Source organism: Arachis hypogaea, chromosome 13 (genome assembly GCF_003086295.3).
Source record: "Arachis hypogaea cultivar Tifrunner chromosome 13, arahy.Tifrunner.gnm2.J5K5, whole genome shotgun sequence".
Taxonomy (NCBI): domain Eukaryota; kingdom Viridiplantae; phylum Streptophyta; class Magnoliopsida; order Fabales; family Fabaceae; genus Arachis; species Arachis hypogaea.
The window spans coordinates 8329340-8356438 of NC_092048.1; the positions used below are offsets into that span (position 1 = coordinate 8329340).

Below are 27099 nucleotides of genomic sequence, written 5' to 3' on the forward strand. Positions count from 1 at the left end.
GCAGTCCGATTCATAAGTCGGAATGCGAAACCGAGTAAAATTAAAATGAATCGCAAAAGTAGCCTAAGTCACGAAAAACTCAATGAAACAAAATTGAGTACTAGGAATGATAAAAAAGAGATAGGAAAAAACTAAGAAAAAGTTATAAGGCTGCCTTGAGGATCAAAAAGATTCAGAAAAGCAGGCCAGCCCCAAAGAATAGGCTTTTTCCAAAAAAGATCAAAAGAATAGAAAAGCATGCGCGCATAAGGTAACTCAAAACCCTTATCCAAAAAGGGCATTTATTTAAAACGCTAAATTAAACCCTTATTAAAAAGGGTATCGTAAATTGTTTTGTTTACGGCCCTAAAAGGCCAAAAAAGTGTTGCAAACATCAACAAATAAATATAAAAGAGTTTAAAAAGAGGGGCCCACAGGCCGGGCCCCAATAGCCAAAATTACTTCTTCGCAAGAGGAGTAGAAGGATCACCACCACCAGGACCAGGAATTGGAGAGAAAGTCGGAGGAGCGGTAGAAGAGCTCGGAGCGTCCTTAGAGTGAGGAGGGGACTCTATGATCCTCTGCCCCCGAGTCTTCAAATCGGACTCAGACTCCACCACGGGGACAGGAGGATCCACGATGGCACCATCAATAACAATCTTATCAGGGTCCAAAGGAGAAAGGTCCAAGTCAGGAGCAATGACTCCGACATGCTCCTTAAAAACCCTCCAAGCCTCATCAGCACCATCCGCAATAGAGTCCTCCAACTCGGTATAGGCCTTCCGGGCATTCAGCAAGTCATTCTTTACAGACACAAGATCAGCAAATAAACTGTTGTAGCTGGCTTGCGCTGCCTTCCTCAAATCCACCTCCATGTTGCATTGGGCTTGCAACTTCTTCTCCTTCTCCCGGAGGCTGTCCCTCTCCTCCTTCAGCTTGGCGACTTTCCCCTCCAACTCCCTCTCGTGCTCCTGATATATGCGAAGCCTGCCTTCCAGCTCCTCGACCCTCGAGGTCGTCCCTAAAGAGTTGAGAGGAGTCTTCTCAAATATATCTAAGAGTTTGCCACAAACTCCCACCGTCTTGAGACTCTCCTCAACCACAGCAGTAAGGTAGTGCCGAACAGAAACATCATCCATGCTCATACGAGCATGGGGATAAATGTTCTTTCGGACGAACGCAAGAGCGTCCGCCTCACCAGAAGCGCCAGACTCTAAGGTCTTACGCTTCCTCTTCTCTGGTTCAGGAGTAGGTCGGACGGAGGGGGGTGGCAGAGAGGAAGCAGAAGAGGAAAATCACAATAGGTTGGGAGGGAGTCCCGACGTTTCGAGGAGGAGGAGGAGGAGAGACAACCGCCCTAGCGCCACCAGACCTGGCACGAGACCTCGCCTTGGCCTCCTGAACTCTTTGGTAAGACTCCTGGGCATTTGTTTTTGCCATCTCTGAAAAAACAAAAAAAGCAACAATTAATAGATTAGACAAGTCGGAAGAATTAATCAGACAAGTCGGAAAACCAAATGAAAGCTACCTATTTGCGCTTGGATAAAACTCGGAGACCCCTGGATAAACTTTTTCGTGTCCAAGTATGGAGACCTCCCCCAAACTTCTCGGAGGAACCCCACAATGGCCGCCTCCACATCATCCAGGTCGTCAAGACCATATTTTTCACAAAAGGAGGCCTCCAACCAATACAAAGGAAAGCAGGGGGAAGAGTTATCATCCAGAAAAAAAGGGTGGTGACCCTCTACAGCTTGCACTTTGAAAAAATAGTTTTTGAAGTCATGGAAGGATTCGTCAAAAAGGGTGAAAATTCTCCTACCTTGTATGGTCCGGAACGACACCCACTGTTGTTTATTGTTTAGCCCACTAAAGGATTTTGTCATATGAAAAAGATGGAAAAAAATCTTTAAAGAAATCGGGAACTCTAAAGCCTGGCTGATGAATTGATAAATTTTCAAAAAACCCCAAGAGTTGGGGTGAAGCTGGGTAGGAACGACTCGACAATGACGTAAAACAGACACCTCAAAGTCTGAAAAAGGAAGAAAAACACCCAAACGGGTGATCATACACTCATACATAAAGAAAAAATGGGAGGCCGCCTCATTAGCCCTCCCAAAGCAAACCCGGTCTTCTGGACCTGGGGCCACTAACTCATACTTCGGCTCGTCCTCCTCAGAAGAACAAATTCTGTGGCGAGTACGAAGATGGGTGATAAACTCAGAATCGACTGAGGGTTCCTCCCCTAAGACTGTGACATCAACCCAGTGAGAGAGAGCATCTACAGAAGCCATTTCTTTTTCTAAAAAAGGGGTGACAAAACCTACAAGGGGAAAAGAAAAATCACCAACACGGTCTCTAAAGGGAGGGGGATGCGAAACTAAAGTATGCAAATCAAATTTATCTACAAAGGCATATTAAAGAACTAACCTTTATCTGGAAATGAGGGTTGGAAGCAAAAGCCTTCGAAAGCACAAGAATGCAATACGAACGAATGCAAGGGAAATTTGAAAGATCGCAGAAACGAAACAATGAAAGAGAGGGAAAGTATTTATAAGAACGTTAGGGGCATAATGGTAAAATAGGGGCAGTCATTAATGAAGATGCACTGTTACCAAGGCTATTGAAACCCTACGCACACCCCTAACGGATACGACGCTTGATTAGACGTAACTGTCAGAACCAAAAGGTCACGAAAGGTCACGTCGGTTTCAAACCACCACGTCGGTCCTCTTACAAATCGGCTACGACCCCGAGTAGAATACTCGAACCCAAATCTTAAAAAGAAATTGGGCTCGAGTAGGGGCACTGTTCATACCCTGACCCAATAATAAAGGCCCAGGATCCAAGCAAAGAAGCCCAACCCAAAGGGTTGGCCCTCACCCAATACCAGCCTTCATCCCAAGAAGTCGGTACTGAACACGACCTGCTCCAAAAAAGTCGGATACGAGGGTTAGCTGGCAGATAACACTCATTCGAATGAGTAACTGCCCCTAGAAACTCTCTAACCACTTCATAGAGCCATATCTTAACCTCCCTAAGATATGGGAACGGTTATCCACCTAAAAAGGTGGCACTACTTCAGCGGTGGTTATTGGTTCACCACTATAAATACACTGACACCATTCCGGTATCTCTAGGTCCCAATACTCTCTAACCTGCTCACACTCTTGCTAACTTAGGCATCGGAGTGTCTTTGCAGGTACCACCCCCCATTCTCTCATACGTACAAGTCGGACGGAGGAATATCGAGTAACAGACCCCCTCGAAAGCCACCTCCTTCATACGTTTGGGCCAGCCAACGCCATCCAGCCTACTAATCTCCGGTTACCCACCGTAATAAGTTCTTTCATTATTTATTTCCGATTAAATGATATGCAAAATTCTAAAAAATTGAGTCATTTTTAGATGTTTACAGAATAAATAATTTATTTATTCAGGTAAAATCATTAAAAAAGAATTAACAGTAAATGCGTAATTAAATTTGTGAACATAATCGAAAGAGATTTATTTTTGAATTTTTTCCATTAAAATTTTATGTAATTGTAATTTCATGAAAAAAAAAAAGACTATAGAGACGACATTGATATATTAAAAACCAAAATCTTAAATTATTATTTATATTTGAGTGGGAAATCTAGACTAAATTTTTATAATAGTCCCCAGATTCAGCTCGTATACTAATTTAATCCCTAAAATTCCAATTGCACTATTTATATTCTCCAAATTACGTTTTGGACTACATAACGGTCCTTTAGTAGAATTCCGGCGTGACTCAACGACAATCTTGCTTATGTGGCACAGCCACTGTCACGTAAGATCTCCAATTATATAAGTCATTTAAATTTAAATTAAAAGTAATAATAACTTATTTAATTTAACATTTATGATAATAAATAAAATTATCGTTATATAAGTCATTTAATATAAAATAGTTAAATTAAAAATTATAATTAATATATATATCACTTGTAAATAAATTAAAAATTAATAATTTTCTAATATTTATACCATAGAATAAATAATTTTGTTATAAATATTCATTAACGATTTATTATTCAATTAATATATCAATACAAGAATCATAATTTGCAAAGAAAATACTTAAACATGATGGAAGAGAGACTGTAGTAGACCATGCAAGAGTATGCTGCTTTTTTTTTTTCTTTTTTTTTTTTTAATAATTTCAAACGACAATACTTCTAGTAGTTTTTCCCTACCATCATCAATCAATGGATTATCGTTTGTATGATAGGCTAACAATCCAAAAACAAATAAATAAATAAATAATAAAATAGCATACTTTAGCGTACTACTCCAGTGATTGTTTATCTTAATCTCATGAGTATTTTATTAATTATTTAATTCCTAGAATTGAATGTTGCGTAGTTAATTATAAAAGATATTAAAACTAATTTAAATCATCGAAAAAACAATAGTATAAATATTTTTGGTAATTTAGAGAGATAAATTATTAGTATAGTATCATTATTATGTATTAGTGTGAAACAAATGTATGTATATTTTTAAAGTATAAAATAAATAAGTTTTTACTCCAAATTGATAGGTTATGATATATATATAAATAAGTTTTTTTTATGTATTAGTGTGAAACAAATGTATGTATATTTTTAAAGTATAAAATAAATAAGTTTTTACTCCAAATTGATAGGTTATGATATATATATATAAAAAAAAAACTATCTAAATCAAACAAAACGAAAATAACGATAATTAATTAACATCTGGCCTATTAGCTCAGTTGGTTAGAGCGTCGTGCTAATAACGCGAAGGTCGCAGGTTCGAAACCTGCATGGGCCATTTTTTTCTTTTCTATCTCCACCGTTGCTGAAGTATACTAAGATAATATATATATTCCTTGTTACAACACAACTGGCCCATTAGCTCAGTTGGTTAGAGCGTCGTGCTAATAACGCGAAGGTCGCAGGTTCGAAACCTGCATGGGCCATTTTATTCTTCTTATATCTCTATCGTTGCCGAAGTATACTAACATAATACATGTATTGGAGAAAAACTAAAGGGAGAATTTTGCATAGCTTCACAAGAAGTGAACTTACTTTTTCTATGAAAGCAGCCCGAAATCAATATAATACCTTAAGAAAGCAGTGAAGTTATTTCATAATTACGGAACTAAGTTGCCCGGTAATTTGGATAAGGTGGGTACTCCCATGAAGATATTATAATTGTCTTCATGTGATGATTTTTCTTTTTGACCCTTAGATGATGGAGTGTAGGGTTAGATTTTGATATGTTATAAAAGTGTTGTTTTTATTTGAAGTGTGGCCAAATCAATAAATCACACTTTTATACAAAGCATCTTCATAAAAAGATGTTTTTTGCATCTTCATTTGAGTAGCTCCCTTTGGATAATATCATAATCATTTTCAAAGAACAATGACAAGGAAGAGAAGCTTTGATCATTGGATGTTCTGCATCTTTCAAACATGTTCCACTTTTGCTTGAAAGCAAAGGGAAAATAAACAATCTATCTACACACTGTACAATTGTAATTGTTTGCTTTGAGCTAATCTATGTTATGTCAGCTTTTTTTTTTTTTTTGAAGAATGCAGCATTCAATCCAAAATTGATATGATGCTGCAGAACAAATCTTCTGTGCAAGGAATTGTGAGGCCACCCATTGGATGAACATAACCAAATTCTTCTTCTGCTTTACTCAGCAAGTCTTGAAATGATGGTTGGTTCAAGTATGATATCGGAACTATAAACCTCTTCATCTTTTCTCCTACATACACTGCAAGATACCCCTTTGGAATTTCTCCACCCTTTGAAGCTGCTTGTGTTGCTTTTCTAATACCAGGTAAGCGAAATCCCATTGCTTCTTCTTTGTTAAGAATGATCTCAAGTAACTTGTATGCGAAACAAGCGTTTCAAGTTTGATGCTTTATGTTTTGGGTTTGAGAATGCTAAGATGAGTATTGGTATATATAGATCATAAAATTGCTTCAGCTTGTGTGGAACTGAATGGTTATGAACTGTTTGATGGGGTCTAGTGAAGGACAAAGACTCATGAACCTTCACATGGAGTGTTTTGGAGGTCTTTATGAAGAACTATTAATGATTCAGGAGTAAATGACCCACATTATGTAAGATTTTCCAACACAATCACTGCTTGAAAATGAAATCTAGATCTTGAAAATCTTGTGTATAGCTGTTAGGCAAGGTCATGCCAAACCTCATCTATTATTCAGTTGCTGTTGCTTAGAACTTTATTCACATCCACACAACCTTGTGATATATTCAGTGTCGGCTCGAATCTTGATTCCCGGACACTGTTTCGAAGCTATCAATCAAGTCTTGCTTGTGATTCACAAATTTCATAACTTATTACTCTGCTATTATTTGTTGGCAGATGTATGGCATAAAATTGTCATTCTAATGAAAATTTGTGAGATGTCTAAAGCATGTCTAGTAATAATAGATGAACACATGAACAAAATCAACTCTAATTTAGTCCTCTTCATTGCAAAATTGATTGTTAGCAAATTGTAACTATATATACACTATAATTCTTGAGCTCTCAAAGCAGAACAAGTCATTTGCATATCAAATTTAAAGCATCCTAACTCAGCTTTTTCTCTCTCACAAGTGCTTGAAGATCTCTATCTATTTTCTTAGAACAAAATGGGGTTTCGCATACTAGGCACAAGAAGGGCATCAATTTCTGCAACTGAAGTAAGTTCCAAGCGATTTGTAGTCCCAAAAGGCTATCTTGCAGTCTATGTCGGAGACAAAATGAGGAGGTTCATGATTCCGATATCATACTTGAATGAACCTTCATTTCAAGCATTACTAAGTCAGGCAGAAGATGAATATGGATATGATCATCCGGCAGGTGGTCTCACTATTCCATGCAGGGAGGATGAGTTTCTAAACATCACTTCTGGCTTAAATGGGTTATAAGATCATGCTAATGAAGATAGATAGGTAGATAGATAGATTGGTTGAAACAAATTTTGTACACATGGCACTTTATTTTTCTTCACCTTGGTTTCTTCCTTGATCAATTCTTTCGGAAATGTAAAATTTTTTATCTGAATGAGAAAGTTATGATTCATGTCATAATAGCTTGTTGCATCACTTTTAGCCTTTTCCAATTCTACTGTATAATATTATACTTTTTCTATATTATATTATATGTAGCATCCCTATTGAATTTCGGTTTTGTGATACACACACCATTTCCTGCTTTCAAGTTTTGGAGACTAAGGTAGTGAATCAATTGTCTTATGACTATTTAGCACCAGCTAGATTAAATAGCGAGACATTGTAAATAATAATAATAATAATAATAATAATAATAATAATAAAAGAATGTTCACAGACATTTATAGTTGGTATAGGAAATATTTAAATTTTTATTACTTTAAAAATTTCCGAGATGAATTCATCCTTCTATTAGGATATTGATTTGTATTTTAAAGATATTTTTTGTTTATCTAACACCTATATTAAAATTTTGTTCTTGAGACTTTTAAGATAATTCGGTGGGACAAATTTTCAGGTGCATAGCAAATCAAATGGATTTAATAGTTTTTTCAAGTCCATGCAATTTTCCACTTCAAGTCTATATACACATTTTCAACTGTCATTTTCAACTGTTTGTCTGCACACATTAATTTTTCCTTTGACACTTTCATTTTTGGTATTTATGTAAACCAAATTTAGCATTTTTTCCTTCCTATGTTCTTGCTGAGCATCCTATGCATTATATGAATATTATATTTTTTAGATTAATTTTGTATGTCGGTTCTTTTAAAACAAATTTTTTTTTGAAAAAAAAAAAAAAACAAATAATAATAAAAGAAAAAGAATCATGTGTTGAAATGAATCTTTATCTTGTTGTACATATTACTATTTGCTAGTTTAAGTTTAGAACTGCACCTTCCCATTCTTTTCAGTTCAAAGCCAAAACTTTGGCTTTCAGCATAGCAAGTTTCTAAATTGAGCAAATTCTTACAAAGATGAGCACTTCACAGGGTGTTATTACCTGTAAAGGTATAATTTTTATCATTATATCAACATTAAGCATGCATGTAGAAATCAATTAACTTTCATGTTACTTGCAAACATGATATTATGCAAAGTTATTTGCTTTTTGCAGCTGCAGTGTGCTGGGGATTAGGAATGACACTAAAGCTTGAAGAGATTCAAGTTGATCCGCCGAAATCAGGCGAAGTTCGAGTTAAGATGCTTTGTGCTAGCATCTGCCACACTGATGTTTCAGGCATTCAAGGATCTCCATATGTTAATGGTTTCCCTCTAGTACCTGGACATGAAGGAGTTGGGTAAGATAGATTCTATGTCCACATACTGCATTGTATTGTATCAATGATAGAATTCCATCCATGAACATGATGAATTGGTTTTAAATTTTAATTAATTGCAGTGTTGTAGAGACAGTTGGAGATGAAGTGAAAAATCTTAAAGAAGGGGATATGGTGATCCCAACATATATAGGAGAGTGTGGACATTGCCGGAATTGTGTTTCTGGAAAGACCAACCTTTGCCTGACATATCCTTTCAGAATTACTGGCTTCATGCCAGATAACACTTCTAGAATGTCCTGCAGAGGCAAGAAGTTAAAACACACTTGGACTTGCGCCACGTGGTCCGAGTACACGGTTGTCAATGCCAATTACCTTCTCAAGGTTGATCCAGGCATCAATCTAGCCCATGCTAGCTTCATCTCATGTGGGTTTTCAACTGGCTATGGAGCTGCATGGAAGGAAGCCCAAGTTGAAAGTGGATCAAGTGTTGCTGTTTTTGGTCTTGGTGCTGTAGGATTAGGGGTATGCTTCAAAGAGATTTGTTGGAAGTTACTCAATCCGTCCATCAATAACTGTCGGACTGAAAAAAATTTCGTACATATCCGACAGTTATCGATGGATGGAGGGAGTAGTTTGCTTCTAGTTTTGAGCCTTGATGAGTTTTGATAATGACCTTGTGATGCAGGCTATAAGCGGAGCGAAAATGCTGGGGGCTACTAAGATAATAGGGATTGACACAAATGAGATGAAGAGAGAAAAAGGGAAAGCTTTTGGAATGACTGATTTTATAAATCCTCAAGATTCTGATAAACCTCCATCAGAATTGGTGAAGGAACTGAGTGATGGATTTGGTGTGGATTATTCTTTTGAGTGCACTGGAGTTCCATCTTTGATTAGTGAATCCTTAGCAGCCACAAAGATGGTTAGTTTCACTTCTGTCAAGTAATTCAGCTGTTTGATTTCATCAAATTATTATATGATCCTTGCTTCTAATTGTTGTTTCGGATTATGTAGGGAACCGGTAAAGCAATATCTATTGGCGCGCCAAATGAACCTATTGTGCCTTTCAATCATACAACAATTCTGGCTGGCAGAACTCTGAAGGGTTCTGTTTTTGGAGGTCTAAAAACCATGTCAGACCTTTCAATTGTAGCTGACAAATGCCAAAAGGAGGTACTTTAAACTTTAAAGACACTTAAGTTCAATAGATACACTACGTTATCGTTTCTGGAATATGCTTAATACATTGATGAAGAAGTCTCACAATTATTTAATGTATTCGGACTATTTATTTACATTTTCACAGGAGTTCCCTCTTCAGGAGCTATTCACCCATGAGGTCCCATTGACAGATATAAGCAAAGCATTTGATCTACTCAAAGAGCCAAATTGTGTCAAAGTTGTCATCAAGATATGATTTTCTAACAATTGATGGATGTAAAATTCAAATTATGCAGCTTCAGATAGTTTTATAGGAGAATATTCTGCTTTAAAAATCACAGAAGTTGCAGTCCAACAACTGTTCTGTGTGAATATGAATAAAGAATTGTTTGATGCATGTGTGTATAAGTTGGCAGTTATTTTACTTCACCATTGTAATGCAAAATCAAACAAATTTGTGATATGCAATGTAACTTTTTATTCAAGTGCAAATGTTTTAATAAGAAGTAAGGTGTTCAGCTCCTACTTTGAAATTTATTCAAACAGGCAAATAATCAAGTTTCAGTGAGTAACTTTGCTTATGTAAGCTCCTAATTGCAGGAACAAGTGAACATAACTGAATTCATTGTCAATTCGTCACTATTCAACAAAAGTAGACATACTCTTTGAGTTTGTCATCTGATTCTCTATACTAATCTATTCTATACAACATGTATATGCTAATCTATGTCAATCTTCTACAGTCTGAGATTTATAGCCCATTCAAGCGAGAAGTGATCCGTTGGAAGACATGTTCACTACAAGGAATAGTGAGACCTCCCATGGGATGATCATATCCAAATTCTTCTTCAGCTTGACTCAACAAGTCTTGGAATGAAGGTTGGTTCAAGTATGATACGGGGATCACAAAACGCTTTTGATTCTCTCCAACATACACTGCAAGATACCCTTTTGGGAGTTCCACAGATTTTGAAGCTGCTTCGCTAGCTGAGAATGATGATGCCCTTCGAATAACAGGTAAACGGAAACCCATTTTTTCTGTATGTATGTAAGAACTAGAGCAGAAAAGCTTTCAAGTTTAAGATAAGAATCTGTTAAGTGTTGATGCTTAAGAATGGCAATGAATTGTGTTGTTTCTGAAGACAGGAGGAAATGTATTTATAGATTTTAAGATTCTTTGGAAGATTATTATTTCCAAGATAAAATTATTGTTGAAGTCACTATAGGATTGCGGGGCATACACACGAGAGATCACATGGTGCTGTCTTAGAAGTGGTTAAGAGTGAATGCCCCCACCTTCTCAAAGAATAGCCAAGACTGAAGCCACTGCAATCAAATGAGATAAGATCAAACTGAAGCCTTATATTTGTTTCATGTCTTAATTGGTATTCCATATTTTTGTAAACATGCTTTAGACATGTCACATTTTCTTCAATGTTGAGAAATTGACTAAATGCTAATATATAGCTACCAACTGTTGAAATAATCTTGGCAATGAAAACAGGTACTTGATGGCTATATATTCATATTTATTTATGGACATGTTTTAAGACATCTCATATGAATCCTTTCACGTACTGATGTACCCTGTGATCTGTATTCTATTGCAATAAATGTAGTCATATCCACTCTGCATCATTATTAGACAATTTCCACTGATTTAGTAGGTTACCCATCAGTATGAAGAGCCAACTTATGTGATATGTCTTAAACATGTCTGCGACATAATAAGTAGTAGTCCATTAAATCAGCTTTGTATTTAACCATTTATTAGCTTCTCAGTTGTCTCTTTCAAAAGGTGGCAACATTGTTTGGCAAGAACTCTCAAATCTAAAGTAATCTTTCATAAACACAATGAAGACACTACCATGTGATCTTCGTTTCGCCCTTGTCTCAAAGTAGGCCTTATCGAATGGCTAATTACAAAAACTTATAGATGGTATATCTATATATAGACGGTTACCCTTGCACTCTAAAGCAACACAAATCAGTAGCAACAACAATTCTTCTTTACACCCTTTGAGATCATTTGCATTTTTATTAGTTTGAAGCAAAAGAAAACAATGGGATTTCGCTTACCTGCTATTAGAAGGGCATCATCTGCTGTAACCCAAGCAGCCTCCGTCCCAAAAGGCTATCTTGCAGTCTATGTTGGAGAGAAGATGAAGCGGTTTGTGATTCTTATTTCCTATTTGAGTCAACCTTCATTTCAGGAGTTACTAATCCAAGCAGAAGAAGAATTCGGATATGGTCATCCAATGGGTGGCCTCACTATTCCTTGCAAGGAGAATGCTTTCGTGGATCTCACGTCTCGCTTGAATGGACTATAGTATAGTCGAAGGAAAACAAGACTGACTTAGATTAATTGAGAGACAAATTTGTACAGCAGGCACTTAGACTTTTTCTTTTTTACTTCCGTTTTATTGGCAGATACTGACTACCATCTCATTGAAATGTCAAGGATGTAATATCAGAAATTTTTCCCCTAGTTCAATGAATTTAAACACCTTATCCCTAAGGACTTGTATACTCAATTTCTTTGCATATGAACTTCACTTTTGAATGCATCCATGTGAACATGAATGCATCTAAATAATGCTTTACTGCTGGCAAATGAATCTCCTGCTTATGATGAACTGCTTTACTTCTCTAGATAGTAAATGCAGTCACAAATTTTAGTCATTGATTTTAGCCATCTAGAAGATATAAGACTAAATTATTTCTCTAGGTAGTAGTTATTAGGTACTAGCAAAAGAACTATCATTGTTGAAATTGATACAGATCCTTCTCTACATCTTCAGTTTTGCTATTCCAGTGAGCTAGCTAATTTGTTGAAACAAATCCATAACTTGATTACTTAAAGCTAATTGAGCGAATCTATAAGTTATTCAACCAATCTCTTCTGATATTTCCTTTGAATTAGTTTCTTCTATGCTAAAGGTTGTTGGATCTTATGTCTCTATAGTCTTCACAGTTTATACTATTACCACATATTCACACTGTAATCTCTCCCAGATCAGAAGCTCACCAACTTTGATTGTTTCACTTGAATTTGACATCCCTCTGAAGCTTGTTTTCTCTAATTTTTTACAATGATGTACACCTTTCTGATATATACAACTGTAACTAGTATATTTGAAACCATTGCATATTGTACTTTTAATTTTTATTTGTATGAAAGAAATAGATTTGCTCATTTGTAGGGCCATGTTTTAATGGATTCCAATTTCATATAATATTAGTTAGATAGTCATTGAATCTACGTGGATTACAAATTTGCAATTCTCTTTTATTGTTCTTTAAAAGTTCTGGGCAATCGGAGCATGTTTAATTTTATTATGATGTTGTTGCATATATTAGAGATCATTCATATCAGACAAAAGCAAACAAATTTTGACAATGTCATGCTGTAATGTTCTCATTCAACATTTTTACGCTTTCAAATGAATGATACAAGGAAGAGACCAAAATGGACAAAGTTTATAATAAAAGAAAGAGCCTTCTGTACAAAATTTGTCTCAGCTAAGCTATGTCAGTTTCTATTAGAACAATTTACTGCCCAACCATTTGAAAAGTGAGGTTTAGGAATTCATCCTCACTGCATGGAATTTTGAGACCACCAGTTGGATGTTCGTATCCAAATTCTTCTTCTGCTTGGTTTAGTAATTCTTGAAATGAAGATTGGTTCAAGTAACATACAGGAATCACAAACCGCCTCATCTTATCTCCCACATAGACTGCAAGATAGCCTTTTGGAACATTAGTCCCTTTTGATGCAGAAAGTGATGCCTTTCTAATACCTGGAATGCGGAAAGCCATTGTTCCTGAGGGATTTGTATGAGAGAAAAATGTAAGTTCTTGATACTTGAGGAGATGCAACTGATTTGTGTTGGTTGAGAACACAAGAAGAAGTGTATATATAGTTGCCATCCTGAAGAAATTATTCAGATGAAGCAGTAAAATGGGGTCTACATAGTGACAAGGGTTAGCAAGGGATCACATGGTATTGTCTTGGAGGTCTCTTTCATAAGATTAGGACCAAAGAAGTTAAGTGAGAGTACATATCCCACCTTCTGAGGTAATTGCTAAGTGGCTAATATATGATATCCACTTGAAATATAATGAAAATCTACACAAATTGATAGGTGAAGTATGCTTCTTCAAGCATTGTAGTTGTACTTAAGGTACTCCATGAGACATGCTTTAGACATCTCACAAGCTTCTTCAAATTGACATACAACTGATAATGAAATCTGTTGATATGAGGCCAGATGAGAACTAATATGAACCTCAACTCTTCAAGTACACCAGATTATAAACAACACAACCATGAAATTTGCAAAACATTGCAATCTGTTGGCCTACCCTCTACAAGGTGGACCTTGAATTATGTAGTTTAACAAGCTGATACTGTGATACATATGAAAGTCCGCCGAGACAATACCATGTGAACTCTTACATGCCCTTGTCTCCTAACTGGTCCTATCTGATGCCCTCCTCCACCAACCATTCTAATATCGGTGTGTTTATAACATATCCTTTTATCTATATATATGTTCATGGTTGCAGTCATTCACATCCTAAAGCAAAAGAAAAACTCAAAAGATCGCATCTTATTCACAAGTCATATCTAAGACTAATATTTCATCAACACATACATACAACAATGGGTTTTCTTTTGGCTGGTATCAGAAGAAAGACATCATTTACTGCAAACCAAGCAACTTCCAAAGTTGTGGAAGTCCCGAAAGGCTATCTTGCCATGTATGTTGGCGAGAAGATGAAGCGATTTGTGGTTCCCATTTCTTATTTGAATCAACCTTTATTTCAAGAATTACTAAGCCAAGCAGAAGAAGAATTTGGATATGATCATCCAATGGGTGGTCTCACTATTCCATGCAGTGAGGATGCTTTCTTGGACCTCACATCTCGCTTAAACTGACTTAGCACAAGTCCTGCCGAAGGAGACTGACATAGATTAATTCAGAGTGAAACTTTTCCTTTTCTGTAACAAGAATTGAGAGACAATTTTGTGTAGCAGGAACTATAGTATAAGTTTTCTTTGTAGCATAACATCATCTCATTGAGATGGCAAGGATGTAAATATCAGAATTTTTCCTCCCAATTTCAATGAATTTATAGACTTCATCTCAAAAGATTTATAGACTTAAGTGCTTTGCATATGCTCTTCACTTGTGCATTTGTTCCGTTTCTGCTTCTGTTGTATAAAAAAGTTTATGAAATGCTGCAAATTTGTTTCCAAAAGCCCTTTCTAACACACATAAGCACACCACAAGTTGGCCTTGAATCTGTAAATTGCTTTATGACATGAAGGACTGAATCATTAACTGATTTTCAGTCATATGGCTAAGTTAAATATATTGGATCCAAGTTTATATTATTAAATGTTCCCCTCATTATTATCATTCTTTTGGGTTGTGAGTTCTGAAATTGAGAGCCATCCATCTAAAATTTGCTGCAATTGATCTTATGATGAAATGTTCTATACCTCTAAATAGTGTCGTTGCCGAAATCCAAATAGATAGATATTTCTATGCAGCAACTTCTGTTTTGCTTTTTCATCCAGCTAACTAAAATTGTTCAAATAAATCAAATGACTCTTGAAGCATGAATTTAAGCAGGCATTAGGTTGTTCTCAAAGCCTGTACATCCTTTTTCAATAACAAGGAAGTGCCTCTTCCTTTTCATGTTTGTAACAGATGGAACTTTATTTAGACTCTTGCCTTCACCACCTACTTGGGTCTGCTTCCATAGAAGAAAGAAAGGAAGTGCCTCTTCCTCAACTTTTAATACAAGAAATCTACTAGTCCTTCACATATTTACTTTAGTAGTTTTAACAAATTGTGAAAGAAACTTTATTTTGATATTGCCAGTTTGCCACATATATTAGAAATTATTCAGGTTGAACAAAAAGCTGCAATAAGCCAATAACTTTCTCATTCATAGAACATTTTTACACTTTCAAAGGAATGATACAAGGAAGACACCAAAATTGACAATCTTCAAAATAAAAGAAAGAGCCTTCTTTACAAAATTGTCTCATCTAATCTATGTCAGTCTCTATTAGCACAATTTACTGTCCACTTAATTCAGAAGTGAGGTTTTGAAACTCATCCTCACTGCATGGAATTGTCAAACCACCAGTTGGATGATCATATCCGAATTCCTCTTCGGCCTGGCACAGTAATTCTTGAAATGAAGGCTGATTCAAGTATGATACCGGAATCACAAACCGCTTCATCTTATCTCCTACATAGACTGCAAGATAGCCTTTTGGAACATTAGTTCCCTTGGATGCAGAGAAAGATGTGGCCCGTCTAATACCTGGAATGCGGAAAGCCATCGTTTCTTGTTGCTCAAAAGAAAAAGTAATATATTGTTGTTGAAGGATTTGTATCAGAGAAATATGTGAGCTTTGATAGTTGTGGAGATGCAAATGAGTTGTGATGGTTGAGAACACAAGAAGTGGTGTATATATAGATGCTATCCTGAAGAAATAATTCAGATGAAGCTGTAAAATAGGGTCTACATTGTGAAATGATCACAAGTGATCACATGGTATTGTCTTGGAGTTCATACATCATATTCTGACATAATTGCCAAGAAACTACACATATCAAATCAAAGACATCTAAATTAAAGCAATGTAGTTGTACTAAAGATACTGAATTAGACATGCTTTGGACATCTCACATGTTTCTTCAGATTTAGAATTGCTTGTGACAATGAAATCAGTAAACCTTGTCCACAACCTGATTTATATCTCTGAAACGAAGTGTTCTGAGGCCAGAAGAGAACCAAAATTGGACACATGATAATGATCCGATATGAACCTCATTTTTTTTTTTTTGGTTTCCCACGGTATCCCCCAACCCGGCAGGTCAAGGACTAATCCGTCGCGGTACTGAGCTCCATTTAAGGGTTTGCCGCTGGCCAATAGGTTGCTGCATGCACAAGGCGGGATTCGAACCCCCGACACTTGCTTAAGCGGACTAGTGAGCTAACCACTAGACCAACCCAACTTGGTTGATATGAACCTCATTTTTAAGTACACCAGATTGTTAACATATCCCTTGGAATTTGCAAAACCATAGGCAACATGATCGAATCAAACTTGCTGTTGTATACATAAATGGACCTTGAATTATCTAAGACAACACCATGTGATCTCTTTTATGACCTTGTCTCCTAATAAGTCCCATGGCTACCATCTCTTACACTTTCTCCACCAATCATTCAAGTGGCATTATGTTTATAGCATATTCTATTATCTATATATATGTTCATGGCTGCAAGCAAGCAGCAACACAAGTCATTGACATCCTAAAGCACAAGAAACTCAAAAACTTACATCTTATTTTCATTTCTTAGACTAGTATTTCTTCAACACATACAAAAATGGGTTTTCGGTTACCCGGTATTGTAAGAAAGGCATCATTTACTTCATCTTCAAAAGCTATGGAAATTCCAAAAGGTTATCTTGCAGTTTATGTTGGAGAGAAAATGAAGCGGTTTGTGATCCCCATATCATACTTGAACCAGCCTTCATTTCAAGACTTGCTAAGTCAAGCTGAGGAAGAATTTGGTTATGATCATCCAATGGGTGGCCTCACAATTCCTTGTGAAGAAAATATGTTCTTAGATATCACTTCTCGCTTGAGTTGATGCTAGCACCATCAAGATTAGGCTGACTTAGAAATAGATTACTTAACACAATTTTTGTAACAATTTCTTACCCAGTTACACTGAGAAAGATTTTCTCCATTTTTTGTTATCCTACTATTCATCTCAATGAGAAATTTATGCACATAAACATTTGTCTCCCATTTTCTCCTTAAATCTAAATGTATTAAGTTCAAAGGCAATAACAAGCACAAAGTGCTGTTCATAAAATCAATTTTCACTATGTTGTACAACAAGTGCAAAAGAACCAGCAGGTAACTTTTATGATGATAGTAAATGTCACGGCCCAAAATGAGCCATGATCGGCGCTTAGGAAAATAATCCCCAAGCAAGCCTAACCGACTCAAATATAAGTTGAATAAGAAAATTACAAATATTTGAAATAAACTTACAATGTTTAAAATGAATAATTACATATTTTTAACAAACAAAAAATAAAATAAATATGAGTGGATCCTGCCTGTGACATATGGAGCATACAACGTCTAGGAACTCAACAAGGAACAAATACCTATTGTAGATCATAATTCTTGGATAGAGAGCTCACATATTCAAGTATTTATTCCTGAAAAATATTTTTAGAAAAACGGAATGAGTTTTGCAACTCAGTGACTAGACAATACATTTATAATCCACATGAGACCATATAACATTATTATTAAAGTAATTTCTTAATTAGAAAATAGTAATTGATCATAATAAGCGAATCAATAAGGGAGTTCTCATGCAGAAATCAAATCAAAAGTCCACACTTGGGCGGCTCCACCTCAATGGGTAGCCCTTTCCTCTCGTGTGTCCTAACAGAATAACAGATCTAACGTGTGGCCTACACGTTAGACTAGCAACACCCCTGCTAGCTGGAGTCTGAGTTAGATGCATCTAAGTTAACGTCATAACCGCTGTTAACTACGGTTTTCTATACGAGCCTCCCAAACCAATTCAAAATATATATTTTCAAATATAACAAATTCTTCAGTCTTGCAAACATATGAGGTATCAAATTAAATAATACTTTCTCATAAGAAATATTTTCTAATCATAACTTCTTTGATCATAAGTAATTTCAAACACATTTCACAATTTCAAAGTCAGTAAGTACTAACAAATACTTCAATGCTTCAAAAGTATATATTTGAATAAAATCAAATGTTCTAAAATAATATAAAACTTCATCAAACATATATATAGTCTCATGTAAAATTTCTAAGATATGAACTTCATAAAAATATATTTTTTTTTTAAACTATAATAAATCAATTATTCTAATCAAATCAGAGTTTTTCAACAATAATTTTATAAATATAATTAGAAACTCAAAATAGCATGAACCATAAAGAAAATTAACAGTTATAAATGTAAAGCCTTCTCACAGCGTGGTCCTAAAGGACCGAATAGACCAAACCCGGAGTGCCGAATTAAAAGGTACGAAAGAGTGCAGAATTTGGATTGGGTAGTAGCAACAATTTCAATTCTCACTGCAGTAATGCCAACAGCCCTAGTAATAATAACATGGGACAACCACAGTAACAATGGCAGCAAATCCAACGGCCTATGGTAGTTTAAAATTGAGCAAAGACAGAAAGGGGTATTAAGCAAGGTAGGACAAAGTCAATAATAAGGCTTTACGGCAAGATAAGGTAGAACAAGATGAGTCTTACCAAAGAAAACAAGGGGATGGAGCATCAGCAGCTCCGGTGACCCTCTCCAACGTCGACGGTGAAGGACACAACAGAATAACGGTGGCGGTGGTTCCTCTCCTCTGGAGTGACTCCCGCAGCAACACTACAAGCTTTGACGAACAGGGGAGAGGTAGGGGTCAGCCGCAGTGGAGCAGAGTAAAGGCGGAGATAGCTTCGGGTTGCACCAGCGGTGAGCTTCAGCGATGGCAATATCTCCGTCCGACGCGGCCCCTTCAACGGCGATGACCGTAACTCCAGCGATGAGTCCCAGCAGCGACGATAGTGGTGCTGCCTTCTCTTTATCCATCTCTCTCCTTATTCGTCTCTCCCTCTGCCTCTATAACTCGATAGCGGCGACGGCTTCTCTTTGCTTTGCCAGTGCCGTCATCTTCTTCTCTTCTTCCCTCGGTGACTTTCTCACCCCCTTTTCTCTATTTCTTTTGTTCAGACTTCAGTAGGGCTGCACATGGATCGGATAATATCCGCATATCCGCGGTAATTATCCGCATCCGATCCAAATTTTGCGGATATTATCCGATCCGCAGAGCCATCGGATCGGATCCGCACTATGGTCGGATCGGATTGCGGATTTGGCAGTGATATCCGCGGATCCGATCCGCAAATCCGCATATCCGCACATCACATATGAATAGCATAGTTTAAGAAAATAAACCCTAATGTGATATGAATTTTAATGTGTTATTTCTGAATTTTATGATATTTTGTTTTTAATTTTTTATGTTGTACTTCAACTTAGAATAATTAAACTTAAATCTTGTGTTATTATTTTGTTTTTGTTATTCAAAAGAACTATTATTGATAATATTTTAGGAGTAAATAGGCTTAAACAGATAAAAAATGAATTTTTTGGATTTTTTTTGTAAAAATAGTCAAATAGAATCTTAAAATAGTTTTTTTTTAAATTATGCGGATATATACCCGATATCCGATCCGATCCGATCCGCATACTTGCGGATCGGATCGGATCGGATCCGGCCTAAAAAAATGCGGATATCGTATCCGATCCGATCCGATGAGTGCATTGCGGATCGGATAGAATTTTAGGCTATATCCGATCCGATCCGATCCGTGTGCAACCCTAGACTTCAGAGTGTATGCTTATGTGAGAGTAAGAGTGTGTGGGTTTAATTTAGGCATTAGGGTTAGGTTTTGGTAAAAAGAATAAGGGTAGTGTAGGAATTTTGATAAAATTAAAAGATAGGGTAACAATAAAAGAAATCAAATATAAAATATTTCAGAAAAAGTTTGGGACGTTACAGTAAAAGAAAGTTATGATAAAAAAAAAAGGCAGTAACTAAGTATGAATTTGCATAATATTAGTTTCAATAATGATAACTTGTTTGGTCAATTCAATTATCCAATTATTACTATAGGATGATTAACAGCTTCAAGGACCAGTCCCTATATTTACCATGTCCCCACTTTGCTTTCATCTGTCTTTGAATTTGAACATGGGGATCACTAAAATGTGGCCTCTGAAATGACACAAGAGTGGGAAGCTAGGTTGTAGTGAATGTTGTGGAGAAGATCTGATGGGTGCTATCATGTTACCATCTTTGGACTTAACAATGGGTATGTTTTTTGGTTTGGGAAGGTTTGAGTCAGGTATCATTTCTTATTTTGACTTGCAGAAACTTTTAATTGTTTTTGAAGATATTGTGTTTTTTACCAGTTATGCGAACCTATGCATATTATTTCAACATTTATGGGGGCATGTGTTGGAAAAAGAAGTTTTAATTTGATTTTTATTATGTAATTGGAGTTGTAGTTCAGTGAATGATGAAAAAGAGAAAGTGTTTTCTCTTGATCTGTATTTCATTCATACAAGATAAAACTAAACCTTGAGTTTTTTATCATACAATCAATTTTGTCCTCTCAAGATGACAACTTTTGTGAGATATTCTTTAACATTTTGAGTATGTAACTGATAGCATAAAGATATTGATGATGCAGTTTCAGAAAGGCATCATGATGATGGAGAGGCAGTTGACATGTTTTCTCAAGTCATGATGGTATTCTTGGCTCTCCTAGTGATTAAGCTTAGTGTTCATGTTTTAGGTTGAATGGAGCTGATAAATCTCTAGAGGTGTTATTAGGCAAGGAGTTATGTATGGGAAAATCCATTGGTACTTTTTTTTTAATTGGAAAAACTTCTAGAGAGAAGGGTGTTCAAAGTATAATTAGTCATATTAAGGAAGGTTTTGCATGCTATTAACACACACAAATTTATGATTACAGTGGTTAATTAACTTTCTTGGATTATTGTTTGCAACCATATAGGGCTCTACCATTGCATGCCTTTGAACTGTATTCTTTGTTTTTGTGTTTGCCATTAGCTTGTTGATTTGGAACAGGCAATGACCACATTGACCAAAGCCACCCTGATTTCTTCTCTTTAGCCTTACACTCACCTCCTTTTTGATTTCACTCACCTATTGGCATTTTGTGCAATATAATTATGGCCCAACTACCATTAATGTATGACCAAAAAAACTAAATGTTTATATGAAGTGTAATGTGAATGCATTACATTGTGATTAGTTGGGTTCTTACCTTGGTCCATCTCCAACAAGTGGAAGCAACAGAAGTAACTTTGAACCTTGCAAGACTCTAGATCAATGGCTTATTTTCCGAAGTATTTTACTAAAATTTTATGATGTAGGATAGTTGAAGTGAATATAATATATCGATACTAATATAACACGTTCTAATCACGTTATTAACAAGTGAAATAAGGGTTTTTTTTTTTTTTTTTTTTTGAGTAAGGATTAAGACAAAAAAACAAAGTACAAATTTATATATAAAAATAGATATTAAAATAATTTTAAAGATTAGTTTAGTGTATGAGTTTAATTTAAATAGCTTATCAATAGAAACAAGTAAATAAATGACACAAGGTGGCAGCCATAACATTGGGATTGAAGCTTATCCATACTTTAGAGAAGATAAAAAAAATAGAAATATTAATCCAGTTGTATTCCATAATGTGATGGTAACAATGTATGATAATGAATTATTATGACAATAATCATAATCAATTGGACACCAAAAAAAAATCATAATCAATTGTATAATTATCAATCGTTGAGAATAATCTTTTTAAATAGATTTATGTGGTGTTAATTTCTATTTCTTAAGTATTATGTGTCAAGCTTTTAACAAAACAGGAAATATTATTTTGCAGTGATGATTGAATTGGAAAAACATGGGAACAACAGATTAACTAAATTTTATTCTGAGTTGCGGAGAACATGAACCTCATTTGTTGTAGAAGAATCTAGTAACAAATTGGCTAAAACTGTTTCAACAGAAATGTGTATTTTGTTCCATGATCAACTCAAGGACAAATAAGGAACTATAGTCTCTATCGAAAGCAGATAGTCTGATGATATATATGAACTGAAACTTGAAAATGCTACTGATGAATAAATTTTATTTCATTCAGATTTGAGCACAAGCTAAATTTGTTTAAACAACATCTTGTCATGAATTTCTCATTTATCAAATGATTGATACAAGGAAGAAATCAAAATATAAAATCTCAAAAAGAAAGTGCCTTCTGTACAAGTTACTCTCAACTAATCTATTCTCCATTAGCATGATTTATAGCCTACTCAACTGAGAAGTGAGGTTTAAGAACTCATCCTCCCCGCATGGAATTGTGAGACCACCATTCGGATGATCATAGCCGAACTCTTCTTCTGCTTGGTTTAGCAATTCTAGAAACAAAGGTTGGTTCAAGTATGATATAGGAATTAAAAGCCTCTTCATTTTGTCTCCAACATAAACTGCAAGATAGCCTTTGGGGACATCATTGCTCTTTGTTGCTTTTCTAATACCTGGTATGCGGAAAGCCATTGTTTTTTAGGAGAAAGAAATATTTGAGTTTTTCTAAACTTCTAATACTTGAGAATATGTGAATGATTGGTGTTGCTTCAGAACACAAGAAGTGGTGTATATATAGTTGCTAGGATCTTCTTCAAACCAATTTCCTCAAGAGATAATTTGAATAAGATAGGGTCTACCAAATTGGCAATGTATTATGCATCACAAGAAATCACATGATATTGTCTTGAAGGTGTTAGGAAGTTCATTGAGAGTGCATACCCCACTTCTTCATATAATGGCCAACATATTAGCCTCTTGAAATTAATGAGATCTACATCAAAACAGTGCATACCTTACATAATGCTTCTTTCATAGATTGTACTACAGCTACTCCATTAATTAGTAGACATGCTTTAGACATCTCACATGTTTATTCAAATTGAGATTGCTTCTAAGTTCTAACAATGAAATTGTAAACCTTGACTATGACTTTATCTATTATCTTTGAATCTATTGCTAGTGAGCCAATATGAACCTCAGCTTTTCCAAGTACACCAGATTATAAGCAGTACAACTGGAATTTGAAACCATGGACAAACATGTTCCAATTACACTTCCTCCTCTTGCATATATATGGTGGGCCTTGTAATATCTACTATGAACTAACATTTAAGTTTCACTTAAGCACCTAGCATTTGATTACAAGTGGCTGCTTTATTAGCCATTCCTTGACAAGGTGGGGTATGCATTCTCAAACAACTGCTTAATCCTTGAGAGAGGCCTCTAGGACAATACCATGTGATCTCTCGTGTAGTGATGCGTATGCATTCCTATCATTTTCAAAAATCTTTTATCTTAGAAATAGTTTTCCAAAGAATCTTAAAATCTATAAATACACTTGCTCTTGCCTTCAAAAACAACACAACTCATTGGCAATCTTAAGTGTCAAACACTTAAAAACACATTCTTCTTAAACTTGGGAACTTTTCCTTGCTGTTATTCTTACATACTTCTTTAAAAAAATGGGTTTCCGTTTACCTGTTATTCGAAGGACATCATCATTCTCAGCTAGCCAAGCAGCTTCTAAATCTGTGGAAGTCCCAAAGGGGCATCTAGCAGTGTATGTCGGAGAGAAACAGAAGCGGTTTGTGATCCCCGTTTCATACTTGAACCAACCTTCAATCCAAGACTTGTTGAGCCAAGCTGAGGAAGAGTTCGGATATGATCATCCTATGGGAGGTCTAACAATTCCTTGCAGTGAAGATGTCTTCCAACAAATCACTTCTCGCTTGAATTGACCATGAATCTCACGCTGTAGGAGACTGACATAGATTAGTATACACATTTTGTACAATAGGCAACTTGTAATTACACATTTTTCTAAGTAAATGAAAGAAGAATGACCATTACTATGAAAAATTCAAAGTGTTTCCTCTGTTTTTTGGTTTAATGACAAAGAAAGAATTCAGCTACTCTCGTATTTCATTTTTTTTTTCTTTTTTAAACATTTTATCTTCTCTCTAAAAACAGAACATCATGCAGTATCTAGTAGTAAGCTGCCTGATGTAAGAAAAACCATACTTAATTGTTCATTTTTTTCTCATAGATTGCACTAGTTCAAAGTATGTAAAATTATAATATTTTAAATAAAAGAATAAGAATATGCATGGAAAACTATAGCTAAAGAAATTTCTTAAACGGGATGTATGGCTCATTTATTTATATATTTCTCAATGTCTGTTCTCTTATTTCTTTATTGAAGTTTTAACCATGCCTTAACATTTTTAAGAAGCATGTTATGTGTTGCATTTAACTAATCTAAGTGCTATTTTCGTCGGCCAACAGAAGTTTTAATTGATAAATTTTATACTTATTAGCATGTTATGTGATTTTAGTAAGGTTGAACCACAAAAAACTATTCACATGGTTCCTGCTTTTTGTAGAGAATATACTGATGTACCTTGTGATATATTGAAATGTTTGGCTAGGATGTGGGACCATATTTCATGCCCTCCAAGTGCAGAAGAAGTTGGGATACAGTCACAAAATGTGGTCCTCTCTGGCATCCTATCCCTTTATTTAAGAGGTTATGTGATATGTTTTAAGCATGTCTGCAACATAAGAAGTAATCCATTAAATCAGCTTTGCATTTAACCATTTATTAGCTTCTCAGCTATCTCATAGTGTTTGGCAAGAACTCTCAACTTTCATAAACACAAGGAAGACAATACCGTGTGGCCTCTCATTAGACCTTTGGTTATTCTAAAACACATATGCATACTACCAGTTGGTCTTGGATTTATAAACTGCTTTATGAAATGTTCCCTTCACTTTTTTTTTTCTTTTTCTTTTTCTGAATTCTGAATTCAATATTGCTTTTTTTATGGTTTTATAGTATTTACACTTTCATAAGAAAATTGCTGAAGTTTGTGACATTCAATCATGGAATGTCTCAAGCTTGTGTTACTTTTTACAATGACATGGAATGCCTCTTCCTTTACTTTTAATATAAGAAAACTGTGAGTTCTTAACAGATTTTCAATTGTACTTTCAAACAGCTATTCGAAATTCTAGTTTAAATGAAATGAATCATCAACTTCAGTCAATTTCTTCAAAACAACGTTGAACTTAATTTTGATTTGCTGCATAAATATATAAGAGATCATTGATTCAACAAAAGCCAAGAAATAAAAAATATAAAAAAAAGTTAACAAATGAGATGCAATAACTTTCTCTCATTCATGTTCATTTTTACACTTTCAAAAGGAATGATACAATGAAGAGACCAAAATGGACAATCTTCAAAACAAAAAGAAAGAGCCTTCTGTACAAAATGTCTCAGCTAATCTATGTCAGTCTCTATGAGCAAAATTTACTGCCCACTTAATTGACAAGTGAGGTTCAGGAAGGCATCCTCGCTGCAAGGAATTGTGAGACCGCCAGTTGGGTGATCATAACCGAATTCTTCTTCTGATTGGCTTAGTAACTCTTGAAATAAAGGTTGGTTCAAGTAATATACAGGAATCAGAAACCTCCTCATCTTATCTCCCACATAGACTGCAAGATAGCCTTTTGGAACATTAGTCCCTTTTGATGCAGAAAGTGATGCCTTTCTAATACTTGGAATGCGAAAAGCCATTGTTCTTGAAGGATTTGTATGAGAGAAATATGTGAGTTTTGATACTTTAGGAGATGCAACTGATTTGTATTGGTTGAGAACACAAGAAGTAGTGTATATATAGTTTGCTATCCTGAAGAAATAATTTTAATGAAGCTGTAAAATGGGGTCTACAAAGTGAGAAATGATCACAAGATGTCACATGGTATTGTCTTGGATATTTCTATCAAAGGTTAGGTCTCTATCTATCCGTTGTGGTAAAGCTACTCCATTAAACATGCTTTAGAGTTTAGACATCTCACATGTTTCTTCAGATAGACATTTATAGCTCTGAAACACTGTTCTGAGGCCAGAACAGAACCAAAAGTTGGCCTCACAAGACAATATGGACCTCAACTTTTCAAGTACACCAGATTATAAACAAAACTCCGTGGTATTTGCAAACCATGGGCAATTAGATTTCCTCTTGCATAAATAAGTTACAATTTTTGGGCCTACCCTCTAATGAGGACAATACCATGTGATCTCTTACATGCCTTTGTCTCCTAATATGTCCCATCTGATAGCCTTCCTCCACCAATCATTCAAGTAGCTACATGTTTATAACATATCCTTCCATCTATATAAATATTCATGGTTGCAAGCATTTAGGACCAACACAATTCATTCACATCCTCAAGCAATAAGAAACTCAAAAGCTTGTATCTTATTTACAAGTCATTTCTAAGACTGGTCTTTCATCAACACATACAAAAATGGGTTTTCGTTTTGCTGGTATCAGAAGAAAGCTATCATTTAATTCAAACCAAGCATCTTCAAAGGCTTTAGAAGTCCCAAAAGGCTATCTTGCTGTCTATGTTGGAGAGAATATGAAGCGGTTTATGATTCCCATTTTGTACTTGAACCAGACTTCATTTCAAGAATTACTAAGCCAAGCAGAAGAAGAATTCGGATATGATCATCCAATGGGTGGTCTAACTATTCCATGCAGTGAGGAAGCCTTCTTGGACCTCACTTCTTGCTTCAACTGACTATAAGTAATTCTAAAGAAGACTGACATAGATTAGTTGAGACACAATTTTGTAGTGGAAGCTAGTAGCTATCATCTTAGTGAGATGTCAAGGATGTAAATATATATCAGATTCTTTTTGCAATTTCAATGAATTTATAAACTTCATCACTAATTACTTATAGATTCTATTTCTTTGGTATATTCTCTTCAATTTTGTTTATTTCTTTGTTGTATTGCTACTACTGTGGTATTAAAAAAATGTCTATTAATTTATAATGGCATGCTGCAGAA

The 27099-nt window shown here is 35.4% G+C and overlaps 5 protein-coding genes, 3 long non-coding RNA genes and 2 other non-coding genes across 11 annotated transcripts; 6 read left to right on the forward strand and 4 right to left on the reverse strand.

The window, feature by feature from the left end:
* Positions 1 to 4723: 4723 nt before the first annotated feature.
* On the forward strand, positions 4724 to 4797 carry TRNAI-AAU (transfer RNA isoleucine (anticodon AAU)). Its single transcript has one exon. It is a non-coding gene; the product is annotated as a tRNA-Ile (tRNA).
* A 74-nt stretch (positions 4798 to 4871) lies between these two features.
* On the forward strand, positions 4872 to 4945 carry TRNAI-AAU (transfer RNA isoleucine (anticodon AAU)). The gene has a single exon. It is a non-coding gene; the product is annotated as a tRNA-Ile (tRNA).
* Positions 4946 to 5390: 445 nt separating this feature from the next.
* LOC112736965 (auxin-induced protein 15A-like) lies at positions 5391 to 5931 on the reverse strand. Its single transcript, XM_025786654.3, has one exon. It carries the CDS (start codon positions 5829 to 5831, stop codon positions 5571 to 5573), a length of 261 nt encoding a protein of 86 aa, XP_025642439.1. The 5' UTR covers positions 5832 to 5931; the 3' UTR covers positions 5391 to 5570.
* Positions 5413 to 9971, forward strand: LOC112736966 (alcohol dehydrogenase 1). Its single transcript, XM_025786655.3, has 8 exons — positions 5413 to 5815; positions 5947 to 6101; positions 6605 to 8013; positions 8120 to 8303; positions 8405 to 8807; positions 8971 to 9207; positions 9300 to 9458; positions 9592 to 9971. Exons 3-8 carry the CDS (start codon positions 7980 to 7982, stop codon positions 9700 to 9702), a joined length of 1128 nt encoding a protein of 375 aa, XP_025642440.1. The 5' UTR covers positions 5413 to 5815; positions 5947 to 6101; positions 6605 to 7979; the 3' UTR covers positions 9703 to 9971.
* Positions 9901 to 11954, reverse strand: LOC112736970 (auxin-induced protein 15A-like). The gene has a single exon (XM_025786658.3). It carries the CDS (start codon positions 10477 to 10479, stop codon positions 10198 to 10200), a length of 282 nt encoding a protein of 93 aa, XP_025642443.1. The 5' UTR covers positions 10480 to 11954; the 3' UTR covers positions 9901 to 10197.
* Positions 11955 to 13792: 1838 nt separating this feature from the next.
* LOC112736968 (auxin-induced protein X10A-like) lies at positions 13793 to 14602 on the forward strand. Its single transcript, XM_072213116.1, has one exon. The coding sequence runs from the start codon at positions 13906 to 13908 to the stop codon at positions 14386 to 14388; it is 483 nt and encodes a 160-aa protein (XP_072069217.1). The 5' UTR covers positions 13793 to 13905; the 3' UTR covers positions 14389 to 14602.
* Positions 14603 to 16788: 2186 nt separating this feature from the next.
* Positions 16789 to 17280, forward strand: LOC112736971 (auxin-induced protein 15A-like). Its single transcript, XM_025786660.3, has one exon. It carries the CDS (start codon positions 16866 to 16868, stop codon positions 17130 to 17132), a length of 267 nt encoding a protein of 88 aa, XP_025642445.1. The 5' UTR covers positions 16789 to 16865; the 3' UTR covers positions 17133 to 17280.
* Positions 17281 to 17387: 107 nt separating this feature from the next.
* Positions 17388 to 19954, reverse strand: LOC140178068 (uncharacterized). 2 transcript variants are annotated; one of them, XR_011870188.1, is made up of 2 exons: positions 18809 to 19954; positions 17388 to 17715 (listed from the first exon to the last, which is right to left on the reverse strand). It is a non-coding gene; the product is annotated as an uncharacterized lncRNA (long non-coding RNA). The 2 variants fall into 2 exon arrangements; XR_011870189.1 differs by lacking the exon at positions 17388 to 17715 and adding an exon at positions 18362 to 18645 and having other exon boundaries at positions 18809 to 18941.
* On the forward strand, positions 18599 to 21110 carry LOC112736969 (uncharacterized). The gene is made up of 2 exons (XR_011870187.1): positions 18599 to 19237; positions 20804 to 21110. It is a non-coding gene; the product is annotated as an uncharacterized lncRNA (long non-coding RNA).
* Positions 21111 to 22263: 1153 nt separating this feature from the next.
* Positions 22264 to 24518, reverse strand: LOC140178069 (uncharacterized). The gene is made up of 2 exons (XR_011870190.1): positions 23717 to 24518; positions 22264 to 22689 (listed from the first exon to the last, which is right to left on the reverse strand). It is a non-coding gene; the product is annotated as an uncharacterized lncRNA (long non-coding RNA).
* Between the last annotated feature and the right edge of the window lie 2581 nt (positions 24519 to 27099).

Excerpts from the sequence above, each read along its gene's own strand:
- LOC112736965 (XM_025786654.3), bottom strand. The coding sequence starts at position 5,831 with ATGGGATTTCGCTTACCTGGTATTAGAAAAGCAACACAAGCAGCTTCA.
- LOC112736966 (XM_025786655.3), top strand. The coding sequence starts at position 7,980 with ATGAGCACTTCACAGGGTGTTATTACCTGTAAAG. Across the intron at positions 8,014-8,119 it reads GGGTGTTATTACCTGTAAAG|CTGCAGTGTGCTGGGGATTA; the intron begins GTATAATTTTTA and ends TGCTTTTTGCAG. Across the intron at positions 8,304-8,404 it reads CCTGGACATGAAGGAGTTGG|TGTTGTAGAGACAGTTGGAG; the intron begins GTAAGATAGATT and ends AATTAATTGCAG.
- LOC112736970 (XM_025786658.3), bottom strand. The coding sequence starts at position 10,479 with ATGGGTTTCCGTTTACCTGTTATTCGAAGGGCATCATCATTCTCAGCT.
- LOC112736968 (XM_072213116.1), top strand. The coding sequence starts at position 13,906 with ATGCCCTTGTCTCCTAACTGGTCCTATCTGATGCCCTCCTCCACCAAC.
- LOC112736971 (XM_025786660.3), top strand. The coding sequence starts at position 16,866 with ATGGGTTTTCGGTTACCCGGTATTGTAAGAAAGGCATCATTTACTTCA.